The 15,747-nt window shown below is 39.0% G+C and overlaps 1 protein-coding gene across 2 annotated transcripts in view; it reads right to left on the bottom strand.

Moving 5' to 3' along the window:
• The window catches only part of SLCO5A1 (solute carrier organic anion transporter family member 5A1), a 155,768-nt gene that overhangs the window by 50,228 nt on the left and 89,793 nt on the right, over window positions 1–15,747 (bottom strand). For both annotated transcript variants that reach the window (XM_003274811.2, XM_012496051.2), the window contains one exon: window positions 13,704–13,868. In XM_003274811.2, coding sequence (XP_003274859.1) covers window positions 13,704–13,868 — 165 coding nt within the window. The remainder of the gene's footprint in view (window positions 1–13,703; window positions 13,869–15,747) is intronic.

Genomic DNA, 15,747 nt, shown 5'->3' with positions numbered 1-15,747 from the left:
CTGCCTGTGTGGTAACAACTCTATCCCGGCCATATTTAAGGGCCAGGATATTAATTAGCTCAGGATGTGATCTTTCTGAGTAAACAGAAAGCATCTCTGGGGAAATAAGAGGCAGCAGCATGAGCTGGGAGTCAGAACTGTGTCACTAGCCCCAGTGTGCCACTAACTGTGAGGCAATGGATGCTTGAATTCGCACCTGTGTCTTTATTAGTAATCTACCCTGTCTCTTACTTTTCCCCTTCCCTCATCTCTTTCAATAATAATCCTGGTTCTCCTGTCATTTATATGGAGGATGGTCTATTTGATAAATAGGGAGAAAAGCCAGGGTCATTCTCATTAATAATTAATATTTGTGTGGTTCTTTACACTTAAGTAATTTTTAATTTTTAAAACTTCAAAAACCCTCTAAAATGGATACAATTATAGCATTTCACAGCCAGTAAAACTGAGGCTAAATTAGTTGACTCACTCAAGGCTACACAGCTTGTAAGGGGCAGAGGCAGATCTTGAACCCAGAACTTCCGATGCCAAAACCCACAACCTTTCTCCTATATCATATTGGTTCAGTACAGAGCAGGTAGGGATCACTCACTTTAGCAGGGTATGGGCCTGCTAACATGCCCAGTAAGAAGTTTCTGAGTTCTCAAAAGCAGAAATTTAGCCATCGAGCTACCTTATTCCTGTAAAGTACCCCCAGAAAGGCAAAAAGTGAAGCAATTCAACCTCAGTTCCATCTCATGTACCAAGGGAGAAAAAGAATAAAGATGTATGTATGTATGTATGTATGTATGTATACACAAAAGAAATTTTAACTGCCAGGAAAAGGTATAGATCCAAAGTAAAGTGGTAAGATAGTGATTAACTTGAATGCCTGGAAAAAGAAGCTACTCATAAAAATCAGAGGATTTTGTAAGTCGTGGGGGATGGTGAGATGTTTGTTAGTTGCCCTTTAGTGAAACATTGTCTAATTCAAATCCTCATTGTAGAGATGCAAACCCTAAGGGTCAGAAAGATGAAAGTTTTTATTCATTCCTTCATCAAATCTATTGGGCATATCTTTGTTGATTGAACCAAGGATAAGATGCACTCAGTAGCAGAAACGCTCCTACGTCTGCTTCTGACACTTCAGTGTTTCCTCTGGATTTTCAGTCTTTTTGAAAAGCTCTCTAATCTTTCTCAACCTGACTTTTATTCACAAAAAATCCTGCTCTGTGAACAACATACAATATTTTTTATGACTAAGGCTCTCGAGGGGCTCTGGGCTATTCAGAACACCGTGCTGTGAGCATAGATGTGGTAATGTGGAGAGCACCGAGGTGAATGTCCTCAGAGCCCAGAATATATCCTCATAAGTAGGTCATGTTTGTCTTTGTTTTTCAGTGTGAGCGTGCACACATGTGCTTGGGAAACAAATCCCAGACATAAGGACCGTGCTATTAATCATCAAAGATAAGTGAAGCAAAAAACATTTTAGTTAACTGACAGATTTAGTCAACAGACATTTTCCTGCACTGTGCCCAAATATATAAAATTAAAACACTTAAAATTTCTTTTTTCCCACTAAGAGTTGTGAAAAGTAGCCATTTATATTGGAAAAATAAACGCAGAGTAAATAAATCAGAGATATAAACATTTGACCCTACACCGATTCAGCTGATACACGTTTAAAGCAATTGTATTTTTATCATTGATATTACATCTCCTAGCCTCCTTCAGTTCAGCTGAGATTATTCCTCAGCCTTTCACTTCAGTATCAAGTCTCTTACTTTCTCTTTCATTTTCCTACCTCCTTTTTTTTTTTGGGTGGGGGACAGAGTCTCACTCTCTTGCCCAGGCTGGAGTGCAGTGGTGCGATCTTGGCTCACTGCAACCTCTGTCTTTTGTGTACAAGCGATCCTTCCACCTCAGCCTCCTGAGTAGCTGGGATTACAGGCATGCGCCACCACGCCCAGCTAACTTTTATACTTTTAGTAGAGAATGGAGTTTTGTCATGTTGGTCAGGCTGGTCTCGAACTCCTGGCCACAAATGATCTGCCCGCCTTGGCCTCCCAAAGGGCTGGGATTACATGCATGAGCCACCACGCCCGGGCTCTACCTCCTATTAGCCACACTTTTTCTTCTTCCTCTTAAAATCCATTCCCTCCAGATAATCTTTCTTATGAATGTTTTCCACATGTCCTAAGTCCTGCATTTACTCTTCTGCCTTAGATTCCTCTTCCTGGAAGATCTCATAAAGTGAGCGATACATTTATTACTAATAGCTACTTTCCAGGCACTGTGTGAAGCCCACAACATACATTCTCTCATTTAATCCTCAGAGCCTTTGCTACCCATAGAGGTTAATGAGTTGGTCCAGGGTCACAGGCAGCCTACAAGGTTCACTAGACTGTGAGGCCTTGAAGGTGGTACCCCTATGTGTTCTCATATGGCTTCCCTGTGCATAGTGCCAGGCCCATAGCAAAAGCTTTATAAATAGTCGTGCATGGATGGGTGGGTGGGTGAGTGGACAGATGGATGAGGGTGAAGGGATGACTGGATGGATGGGTGGATGAAAAAACAGAGGAAGAATTTCAACAAGATCTGTCTCCTAAACTGACCCTCTTAACTTCTACGCTATATGTCTTATCTAATACATGAAAGTTGGAGAAGAAAAAATTGACAGAATAAAAATTCCAAATTGTGAGCAGCTTCTCTGAGGACCCGTTCAATCTATATAATATGGACCTATAATGGATTGTGAGGTGTGTTTCTTGCAAAAATTGCTCTGCCTGCCTCATTTTCATCAACTCTTCACTGGAGAGAGAAGGACTCCCTCCCATTGCAGTATTGTGGTGAAGGACTGCAAAGCATGCACGGAAGGCGCCTCGCTAACGCCATGCCTGGCTCAGAGTGGAAGCCTAATAAAGTTCACCGGTTTTTACCATCATAGCACAGGCTCCACTGAAGGAAAGATGTCAATTTGCTTTGGATTCCCAAAAGCTGTATAGGCTTTTTAAAGTATTTTCACAAAGATTCATTCTTTTGATCTTTATAAGAATCTGAGGGTAAATGCTAAATCTTGGGCAGGAAAGGGCGCGGGAAGGATGAGGCCTGAGTATTATGTGACAAAGATATTCACAGCCTCTCGGTCTCCTTTCCCTTTCTGCGCAGCCTCTCGGTCTCCTTTCCCTTTCTGCGCAGCCTCTCGGTCTCCCTTCCCTTTCTGCGCAGCCTCCTCTCGGTCTCCCTTCCCTTTCTGCGCAGCCTCTCGGTCTCCCTTCCCTTTCTGCGCAGCCTCTCGGTCTCCCTTCCCTTTCTGCGCAGCCTCTCGGTCTCCCTTCCCTTTCTGCGCAGCCTCTCGGTCTCCCTTCCCTTTCTGCGCAGCCTCTCGGTCTCCCTTCCCTTTCTGCGCAGCCTCTCGGTCTCCCTTCCCTTTCTGCGCAGCCTCTCGGTCTCCCTTCCCTTTCTGCGCAGCCTCTCGGTCTCCCTTCCCTTTCTGCGCAGCCTCTCGGTCTCCTTTCCCTTTCTGGAATCGGCTTCTCTGCCAGCGCAAAGGCAAACTATATGCTGGACAATCAGAGTTTAAAAGGAACAAGTATAATGTATTAGACAAATGGGTTATTTAGTGTGAAGTGACTTATACCTATCACTATCATGTCATAGCAAAAGAATGGAAACAACCAAACGCCCATCATTAGGGGACTGAATAGACTTCACACAATAGAGTACTGTGCAGCTATCCAGAAATGAGCAAGGTCTCTAGACTGTACGGCACAGAACAGAGCATACAGCATGCCAACCTTTGGAAAGAAAGGTGAAAAACACCAATGTAAAATACCGACGTATATATTATATATATTGCATATGTAATACATGTATTTACTTATGTATTTAAAAAGAAATTAAAAAAGGATAAACTAATGTTTTAAATGGCTTCCTATAGAGAGAGGAAGAGAATTGGAAGAAACTGGAATGGAATTGAGGCCTCTCTGAATGTACTTTGTTTATAGTTTTGACCTTCAAACCATATAAATGTTTTATATAATTTTAAATACAAATTTAGCTTTAAGATTTTAAAAAGGTATTTCTAAAATTAAAAACCAAAAACAAATTAAAACAAACATCACAATATATCAGATATAACCAAACAGAGAAGAATTACTTCAAATAACTTCAGAACAGTATTTTGCACATCTGCAGTAAGAAATGGCCTTTGAACAAAAGAAACTACAAAAGTCTAAAGCTGTATTTAGTATTTTACGATTAACTTCTGTGCTATATGTCTTATGGTTTATGGTTAATAAATAATACTGAGAATTGGCTTGAAATTATTATACATATATACAAACACACACACTTGAATAAAATAATTATGTTAATGTCATCAGAAAAAAGATTTTTATCATTAAACAAAAGAGGTTAAAATATAATATCAGAAAAGGTAAATAGTAACTGTAATATCAACATTTGAAGTGCAAACATCAGTATAATCTCATGACTTTTTTTAATTAGAAAAAGTCCAGAAACAATGACGATCTTGTAGCAATGAGCAATGGGCAACCCGAACGCCCAGATGATGGTGTCCAATGCAGATACACGACTGATCTGAGGTCTAGGGCAGGAAATGTGGAAGGTGAGTCACCTTTTGTCATGACAGAAACCACAAAGACTACTGGGGTAGAGCCAAAGGACACAGGTGCTGACTCTAAGGGGCTCCCAAGGGCCAAAGATTGGGCAACTGGGGCATCAAAAAGAATGATAACTGTGCCAGGCGTGGTGGCTCACGCCTGTAATCCCAGCACTTTGGGAGGCCGAGGCGGGTGGATCACAAGGTCAGGAGATGGAGACCATCCTGGCTAACATGGTGAAACCCTGTCTCTACTAAAAATACAAAACATTAGCCAGGCGTGGTGGCAGGCGCCTGTAGTCCCAGCTACTTGGGAGGCTGAAGCAGGAGAACAGGCGTCAACCCGGGAGGCGGAGCTTGCAGTGAGCCGAGATCGTGCCACTGCAGTCCGGCCTGGGAGACAGAGCGAGACTCCGTCCCCGCCCCCCAAAAAAAAAAAAAAGTGATAACTGCAATGGAGTAAAGCACATCAAACACCTAAAAAGGAGTTCATAATACTTTTAACAAATTATTGGCCACTATATAAATTTGATAGAATATAAATTTTTACTCTGAAAACTAGTAAAGAGAAAGAATCACATAAGAAATTACGGTCACTGGGGTAACTGGCCAAACAAGAAGCTGGTCACTTGGTGAACGATTTGGAATAATTCAAAGAGAGAGAGAGAGCGTGTGTGTGAGAGAGAGAGATTCGTAATACGCTGCAAGCATGGACATCCCTCCCTAAACCTCCTTACTCTCTCCTGCCCCAGAAAGTTTCCGCTACTTTACTCCTACGATCAAGATGAAAATAGTCACTTCTTACCATCTTATATGACTGTATTACCTCTCTTTGCAGGTGGGATTTAACAAAAAGCCCTCCAATTACCACTGTAAGGTAGACCAATACAGTTTGCTTTAAAATCAGAAAACCTAACAAGATTTCCTAAAGGAAATTTAAATTTAGCACAGTTTCATAACAGAAAAAGAGGAGAAACTGATTTTTCTCGATTATCTACTATATACCAAATGCTTTAAGATCTAATTAGCTCACTTAATATTTTACAGTAGCCCTGGGGAATGATCACTCACATTTTACAAGTGAGAAACTGAGACTCTGAGTGGGTAAGCAACTTGGCTAAAAGCATACATCTAGTTAAGTCACAGATCTGGGATTCAGAGAGGTCTGTGTACTACATTAGGCTGCCCACAGCAAAACAAAACAGATAATATTGATTCTGGATATGGTCAGAGTTTGTGGGGATGCAACATTACTACAAATACCAGACTGATGAATTGGTTAATAACTATTCCCTTTTAAGAAAAGAAGATAACTCTATAGGGAGGGTAAGAATAAATGTGTTATTTGGTACACATGGTTTTGGGAAAGTTATTTAATCTAAGAGTTTAGGGAAGGAGGAAATTATAGAGTTCATTTCAGTTCAAGTTATTGTTTTCTAGACTAGAAAACAGACTTGGAGAGAAAAACACTGTCCACCTTATGTACTGCGAAAGCCCTGGGAGTCCCCGTGAGGAGTAACTACACAGGCCTGGAATTAGCCTGAGCTGTCTTGCCGAACCATCAGCATGCATCTGCAGGGCACTGACTCCTAGTCAAGGCACAAAACATGTTCATGAACAGTGTTGCCTTATAACCATGGGTCCGAAGTGGTTGAGGATGGTTTGTACCAGCTTGTCACCATTGTTTATTGACAAAAATGAGCATGAACTCTGTAATTTCTTCCTTCTCTAAAATCTTAGATTAAATCATTTTTCCAAACATGCTCGTTTCATGTTTATTATAACCGATCTCCCTAAGACCCCTGGAGAGCTCGGCTGTTGAAGCTGGTTACATAGCAGGAATCTATGGGACCAAGAAAATACTAAAAATATTCAAGTATTTTAAATATTTTAAAACATAAAACACCACTTTGGATTCTATGGTTCCTGGGTCATCCATACACACATATCAGTGGTGCATGGTATAAGAGAGAAAGTGGGTCCTGCCACCCCCTTCTGAGGGGGACAAGTGGATCCTGCCTCTTGCTATGAGATGGCCTGTGGCTGCAAAGTATTAGGTTGGTGCAAAAGTAATTGCAACTTTTTTTTTTTTTTTTGAGATGAAGTCTGGCTCTATCGCCCAGGCTGGAGTGCAGTAGCACGATCTCGGCTCACTGCAACCTCTGCCTCCTAGGTTCAAGCGATTCTCGTGCCTCTCAGCCTCCCGAGTAGCTGGGATTATAAGCACGTGTCACCACGCCTAGCTAATTTTTGTATTTTTTGTAGAGACGGGGTTTCGCCATGTTGGCCAGGCTAGTCTCAAACTCCTGACCTCAAGTGATCCACCCGCCTAGGCTACCCAAAGTGCTGGGATTACAGGCATGAGCTATCACACCCAGCTGGTAATCGCAGTTATTGTCATTACTTTCAATGGCAAAAACCTCAATTACTTTTGCACCAACTTAATACATCTTTACTTTAATGTTGATGCCATGTAGTATCCTTTCCTGCAAGAAATGCCAATGTGTTTCTTATCATTTGGGGTCCTCTGAGTCTTAAAGACATTGTTAAAGAGCAATTGAACCCTGTTTAACTGCCATCATTAGAGCACTGGCTAAGAACCTGCCACATGGTAGACACTCAAACATTCCTTAAATTAGTTGATTAATAAATAAAGAGAAGCTGAGTGTTCTTTTTGTCCACTATAAGCTCTTACAAAAGTTTTCATTAGCACTGAAGAAAAACAAATGTAATTCAGCATGATATTAATACATACCTCTCTCCCCAAAAGACAAAGAGCCTATAATTTTCACTTTTTGTTCCTAATAGCTTCTATTCATCTCAATAATGATTAAAATGATATAAGTGGGAAGACTTTAGCAGCTGCTACAAAATGTTGGTTTGCAAGTACCTTTCTCCATTCTCAGAGCCACCATGCTTGAGTGGTATCAGCACGCGTCTCAGGGCCAAGTGTTACCACCTGACCTTGGAAATGGTCAGTGATAGTGGACATCTACACCTAAAACACTTAAATTTGTACTTAAATGCTTAATCTCAACATTAAAAAGAAAAATCCGTGTATACGTTTACAAAACTAGTACAAAAATTTTAAAAACTGCTCATAAAATTATATAAAAACTGCTAATGCCCTTAGAAGAATGAAACAAATCAAAGCCCATTCATATGTCTCTTGCATCTAAAGATGAAGTGATTCCCAAAGGCTGCAATTTAAGTTCAGTGGCACTGCTGTAAATCACTTCAACCAAATCCCAATTCAGTGGCTGAAGATGGATGACAAATATTTGGTTATTTAGACAACAGTAAAAATTACAGTAATTTTTTAAATTACACCCCAACCTAATTCTTTTACCACAGAAGTATCTCAATTATTCTACAGTGAAAAACAAAATGGAATATTCCAAGGCTACTTCCCTTGTAAAGACAAACCAATAGCTCTAACTCTATAATTCTACACATCAAAGGGCAAGAGCCCAAGCAAAGGCCATGCTGAAAGATCACAGTGCTCTGAAAACAGACGTTGTGGACCATGGCTGAGTGGATGGAAGTGGAATCCTAAAACCTTTGGAATATTGTCTTTTTGGAAATAGTGAAAAAACTAAATCGAAATGATGACAACAGCATATACGTATTATAATATTTCAGTAAAAATCACATAGCGAGGCCAAGTACAGTGGCTCACATCTGTAATCTCAGCACTGTGACCCCAAGTGGGTCAGCAGAAAGACCATGAGCAGAGAGAGGCGGGCAGATCACAAGATCAAGAGAGTGAGACCATCCTGGCCAACATGGTGAAATCCTGTCTCTACTAAAAATACAAAAATTAGCTAGGCGTGGTGGTGCATGCCTGTAGTCCCCGCTACTTGGGAGGCTGAGGGAGGAGAATCACTTGAACCCAAGAGGCGGAGGTTGCAGTGAGCCAAGATTGTGCCACAGCACTCCAGCCTGGCGACAGAGCAAGACTCTGTCAAAAAAAAAAAAAATCACATAGCAATATTTATGTACTCCAAGGAGTACAAGACTCTAGCGTCCAGCTCTAACACTTAACTATTTGCCTTTAAGCAAGTTACTTAAACCCCTCTGGGCCTTTTTTTCTCATGTGGAAAACTGGCATAATTAATAATATCTACTTCATAGGCATTAGTTACATAGATTAAATGATGTTACCCATATAAAATTGCTTAGGTAGAGCCTTGGACTTAGTAAACACTCAGTACATGTCAGCAGTGTTTTTATTATCATTGTTATTATTACAGAAATTTTATTCTCAGACCTATTCAAAGTGCACAGCTTCAGATGTAAGGTGCTATCATTATAAATAATAATTTTCTTTACTGTGATATGGTCAGGTTGTATTTTTCCATTTATATTGTTGTACCTATTTGAAGTTAAGTAAGCTTCAAAACAAATCACTATTCACTACTTCATTTGATCATCACAACAATGCTGACATAGAGAGAGACAGGGGAGAGACTATCCTCAAGTTACAGATCAACTCCAGTTTCAGCTGAAATTTAGGGAGGAAAGTGACTTGACCAAAGCCATGCAACTAGTTACTGGCAGTGAATGGATTCCAAGGGCACCCTGTATAACTGCTCCTTCAGGGTTGATACGGTTTGGCCCTGTGTCCCCACTCAAATCTCATCTCAAATTGTAATCCCCATAATCCCCATGTATCAAGGGAGGTGCCAGGTGGGAGGTGATGTGATCATGGGGGTGGTTCCCCCATGCTATTTTCATGATGGTGAGAGTTCTTACGAGATGCGATGGTTTTATCAGGCAGTTTTTCCTGCTCTTGCTCACTCTCTTTCACCTGCCACTATGTAAGACGTGCCTCTTCCCCTTTCACCCTGACTGTAAGTTTCCTGAGGCTTCCCCAGCCATGCAGAACTGTGAGTCAATTAAGCCACTTTTCTTTATAAATTACCCAGTCTTGGATATGTCTTTATAGCAGTATGAGAACACACTAATACAAGGGGTCGTCCCATCATTTCAGGCCTCTCCAAAATACCAACTTCATAATATTTAACTACTTTCAAGAGATAAATGTGACCCCAAGTGAGTCAGCAGAAAGCCCATGAGCAGGGAGAGTGCACTGTGACACAGACCCACTGTTCAGTAGAAACACACTATACCAGAGGAGTGAAGTGGGGTTGACTCTGGTATTGCGATGATGCCCTCGTCAGACATTGGTGTCACCACCTACCACCAGGCACAAGCGTCCTCAAGTGATTACAGCACGAGAGAAGTGGAGCTGAAGGTGCCTGAGCAGATTTCCCACCCTGCACCTGGTTGCCTTTGGAGCTCTATTTCTGACCTAGGGATAAACTCTCCCCTTCACCCTCCTCTGCCACTAGAGTAAGCTTTATCCTCCCCTGCTGCTTTGCCTTTGCTCAAGCTCATCCTCCACAGGAAATAAACACCTTTTCTCCAAACTCCAAATGGGCAGATTCTACTTTCCCTTAAAAACCTAGTTAAAAGCCATTGTCCATGAAATGCAACTCAACCACACTGCCCCATCAGCGAAAATAATCTCTGTGATCCAATTTTTCTGTTAATTTATTTAGACAGCTTTTTCTAATGTATTTCATAAGTTTTCTCTCTCCTCTTAGATGTGTAAGCAACTTAAGGCCCTGGTGTGAGTCTTTAGATTTCCCCAGCCACACACCAGGCACAGTGCTATGCACAGAGCTGGCATTCAATGGCAATGTGAACGAGCGAGGACTAGAAGGCCAGTCCTTCCGTAGGTGTTTGGTGCTTCTCTCTATCCATAACACAACGCAAACAAATTGCAGTGAAGGTCAGGGTATGTATGTAAACAATTTTTTTAAGTGAAAAGAGAATTTGAACTCAAAAACTTTGTCAGATGATAAATTCTTTTTCAGATATATTTCTTAATTCCCCATTTCAGTCTACATGCATTAAAACAAGGGATTCAGAGAACAAAAGAGCTCAAATTTTAAAATTTCTTCGAAAAATGAAATCTATGCCCAGAGAGTAAGAATGATTAAACTGATAACAATTCAAAAAACCAAGAGGAGTTTTAACAAATTTACAAGAAGAAAACAAACAACCCCATTGAAAAGTGGGAAAGGACACGAACAGATACTTCTCAAAAGAAGACACACATGCAGCCAAGAAACATATGAAAAAAGCTCAACATCACTTATTATTAGAGAAACGCAAATCAAAATCACAGTGAGATGCCATCTCATGCCAGTCAGGATGGCGATTATTAAAAAATCAAGAAACAACAGATGCTGCCAAGGCTGTAGAGAAATAGGAACGCTTTTACACTGTTGGTGTGAATGTAAATTAGTTCAGCCATTGTGGAAGACAGTATGGCGATTCCTCAAAGACCTGGAACCAGAAACACCATTTGGCCCAGCGATCCCATTACTGGGGATATACCCAAAGGAATATAAATAGTTATATTATAAAATACATGCACACGTATGTTCATTGCAGCATTATTTACAATAGCAAATACATGGAATCAACTCAAATGTCCACCAGTGATAGACTGGGTAAAGAAAATATGGTACATATGCACCACGGAATTCTATGCAGCCATAAAACGGAACAAGATCATGTCATATGCAGGGGTATGGATGGAACTTGAAGGCATTATCCTCAGCAAACTAACGCAGGAACAGAAAACCAGACACCGCATGTTCTCACTTATAAGTAGGAGCTGAATGGTAAGAACACACAGATACAGGGAGGGGAACAACACACACTGGGGTCTGTTGTGGGATTGAGGGGAGAAAGAGAGCATCAGGGAAAATAGCTAATGCATGTGGGGCTTAATACCTAGGTGATGGGTTGGTAGGTGCAGCAAACCACCATGGCACATGTTTACCTATGTAACAAACCTGCACGTACTGCACGTACCCCAGAACTTAAAATTTTTTTTAAAAGAAAAGAAAAACCAAGAGGAGTTTTAAAAATAATTATCATCTCTGTTTAATCTTACTGCAATTTAACAGGCCTCCTTCTACTCTTAATCAATCTTAATATCTCTTGACTATTATTATTTGTTGCCTATCTATAAAGGAAGAAAAAATATTCGACCTGGAAATAAAAAGCTTTTTATCAGAAGAAGTGGAATAGCAAACATTGTATAAACTACACTGGCTATGATCAAAACAAACAAACAAACAAACAAAAGTTGCTGATGACAAAATCAGAATGGAAGTGGCATTTTTGAGATATTGCTTCTTTAACTCTGACATTGGAGCATGGGATGAACACTGTGAGTTAGCCTTATTCAATCCTGCACTTCCCTGGCCAAGTGGGACACATTTAGTGGTCACTGCCTCAACCACACTGCTGTGGAAGTCTGCAGCCGACACCCCAGCTCTAGCTGAACCCTTTATTCTGTTTTTCCACAAGTTGTCTGTCTAGCCTTGGCCCTACCAGTAACTAAGAGATGGCTTTAGCCATGTGCATTCAAGGTGCATTGGTGCCTACCCAGCTCAGCACTGCACTACTCTCCCACTAACCCTAAGGTGAAAATGGTGCATCTGCAGGGAAGTGGGATGATCTAGGCAGCTCTGCTCCCTAGTCTGGCTGGAACTGGGGCACACAGTATGGCTTCCCTATGTGTATCCTGGGGAACACTGTTTATGAAAAAGATGCGTCTAAAAACATCAGGTTTCATGGTCAAATGACTTTGGAAAAGGCTGTATCTGAGTCGTCTTCTGGGAGTTTCACGATGCATATCGGCATATTAAAGGAAATGAAAGGGCCTGCAGTAAAGAATCCTATGATACTTTGTTTAACTCAGCAAGTTCCAAATTTATTTTATTATGAACTGTCTTCCCACTAACACCTTTGAATATTGAAACTTAGTTTGGGAAATGCTGGAGACTACCCTATAATTAACAGCTGTGTGGCTTTGAATCTAACTACAAGACAACTGTTGCTTTCCCTGTCCAAAAATCATTGCTCAACAAAGGGTTAGTGGAAGAGTTAAACTACAAGTGGAAGGTTTAGATTTTCTCACAACCAAACTATAAAATAATCTGGAAATTTTACCTTAATATAGGAAATCATATATATTTGCAACCAAGATCAAGAAAAACATATTTTAAGTCACAATTACAATAGTCCACAGCAGTGTATTCTTTATAAAAACATGTGCTATCCCGGGCCCACAACCCAATGTTGTATGTCTTTATATGTATAAGATGAAGTAAAGAACAAAGTGATTACCCAAATATTTCAAATCAATTTCTCTTTCTACAGTGATGCCTGTTCATTTTCAGATAATTCAAGTTTACTGGATGTGAATGTGGAATTGGAGAACGTAGGAGCCTAAGTCACCTGAAAAGTTATCATAATTCTACACTATTTAAATATACTTCAACTATTGAAATTTACCTTATTAAATAAATTAAGTCTTTAGGAAGATATGGCCAATCAGCCATCTTTGATACCACTAAGAAAATATCTACAATATTACATGATATAATATACTGAAAATTCCTCCAATATCTGAGAATTAATGTTTCCACATTTCTAAGCATCCAATTTATTATGAAAGAAGATTTTCAACACTAAGTACTATGGGTATATGCATCAAAGTCTCCTAAAAATCAGTTTGCCCAGACATCAAACATCTAAAATAAAATTCATACATTTCCTTTTCAACTTCACACATCTCCAGTAATTGAAATAAAATCTGTTCACATTTCTGAAGGGGAAATCCTGCCACCATGAAACTGATCTATATTTCAGGTTATCAATATTTTTGACTTAACACTTTAAAACCCATGCCAACCCATAAAAAGATCTATTTAGATTTAAATTTGAATGTCATTGCCTATTTCATTTTTTAAACTGAGAACCATAGAAATATAAATATGCAAAATTCTCTCCCTTCCCAAAACACAGTTGGGAAATGTGTCACATGGCAATACAATCTGAATCAAAGAGAACACTTTCCAGGATTTCTGCCTCCTAAAATCTGGGGGGAAAGGTAGCTGTTAATGAACTAGCTTAACACTTCGATGTTAGATTGAACTTTCTCTTCACCCATTCCATTTCATGGTCAAAATGATCATGTTTTCAAGCAGCCCTAGCGGCAGTGCCTTACCAGTGTAGATGCTGGCATTGGAGGCTGGGATACCAAACTGTGACTCGATGAACTTGGGAATGAAGGTAATGAAAGCAGTTACAATGGCACTCTCAGCTGTGTATGACAAACTCACAAAAAGGAATGTCATGTTGCTTAAGATCCTGACAGCTGCTCTTGGTAGGTCTACAAAATGACAAAAATGACAAATGAATGTTATAAACAATGGATGGAAAACAAAATAAAACTGAATTGTTTTTGAAATGAACTGGAAATAGCCATTCAGCAACATTTGCCACCAAAGAATAAAAATAGAAAGATCTGATGACGATTGGAAACCATCCTCTTTAAATAGATTTTGTTTTGGTTTTTTTTTTTTTTTTAACTTTCAACCAGGATATGGAAATTAAGTAAAGTACCTAAAAACATACCCATACACAAATATCCTTACAAGCAGTACCCAACTGATAGTTCCTGTTTCAAAAACTGTTAGAATTATTTGCATTTCTTCAGTGATTAAAACAATGTTATCTATTGTTAAGGCCTTGAAGTCCACTAGATGTGTAAAGTGCCTGCAAGGCAGCCTTAAATTACAATTTCCTCTTCTCCCAAGTAACATTATAACCTAGCTATTCTGCTTCTGTGGGCATCTACATGATGTTATACTTCTGATTGTCAAGTCTCATTATGGAACAGGAAATAGCCAGTTTAAAAAGCTAAAAGAATGCGGCCATCAGGTCAGACACTCTGAGGTACTTGAATTAGGAAACAAAGATCTCCAAAGGGGAAGGAGAGCCGAAAGGTGGGGGTTTAGCACCTGCTGAGCTGTCTCCAAGAAAGAAAGGAAAGCCTCACCCTTGAGTCTAGGCATTTATTTTTCAGAACCTGCCATCTATATGCTTCAAGGTATATGTGCAAGTATTTTCATTGGAGCATAATTTATAATACCAAAAATGTAGGAGGGGGGAATCTACATTTCCATCATGGGAAATGTTTAAATAAATGATGGCACAGCCATATAATGGAAAACTAGACAGTAGTTAAAAATGAAATAGAGCTGTATGTACTGGCATAAAAGAACTCCAAGAAATATTTGTATTAATGTGTAAAGCAAGCTGCAAAAATAGATGTACATATATGTGTGTAATTCTATTAAATTAAAAATCAAACAAACCAAAACAATGTATTTTATATGGTCAAATATATACTTCTCAATCGTACTCATCCTACAGCCTCTTGTAAACACTGTAAATTAAAATGTCATATCCAAAATTTAGAACTTAGGAAGTTAAGATTACCTATCAACATTTAAAGATTCAAATTAAGCTTAGCAGTATATTAAAAGCCAATGTGTTGACTCTTAAAATATCTGGGAAAAATATATAACACCAGACTATTAAAGGTTTATGTTCTGTGAATTAATGTACATTTATGTAATCTTTATGTATCTTCATAGAAAAGGTAAGCTGCATTATTTTTGGCAATACAGTCATCTCAGAACGGTTATTTCTTTCAACATAATAAAGTCATTTCATTAAAATTAGCCAAGAACTTTTATTAAAGCTATAATTCATAGCTTCCTATTGACCAAAATTTGAAACTTAGAAAGTTAAGACTGCTCACTATCATCATTTTAAAATTTAAACTAAATTTAAAGTTCTATATTTTAATTTAATTTCTAAAGTTTAAATTCACAATTTAAAATAAAAATTAAGATGCATGCTTTATTTTTTTACATGGATAAACACACCAGAGAAAAACATAATCAAAGTGCTTCATAAAATCATCCTACAGCCTCTTGTAAACACTGTAAATTAAAATGTCATATCCAAAATTTAGAACTTAAGAAAGTTAAGATTACCTATCAACATTTAAAGATTCAAATTAAGTTTAGCAGTATGTTAAAAGCCAATGTTTTGACTCTAAAACATCTGGGAGAAATATAAAATAAATTTTTAACATAAGAAAGTAACATACTATCACATGACTATTTTAAGAAATACTAGTTATATCAAATGAGTTTTTCTTCTATAGCCATTTGGCATGATAAAACAGCCTTCTAATT

This window comes from Nomascus leucogenys, chromosome 16 (assembly GCF_006542625.1).
Source record: "Nomascus leucogenys isolate Asia chromosome 16, Asia_NLE_v1, whole genome shotgun sequence".
NCBI lineage: Eukaryota > Metazoa > Chordata > Mammalia > Primates > Hylobatidae > Nomascus > Nomascus leucogenys.
This window is presented reverse-complemented; position numbering and strand designations above follow the sequence as displayed.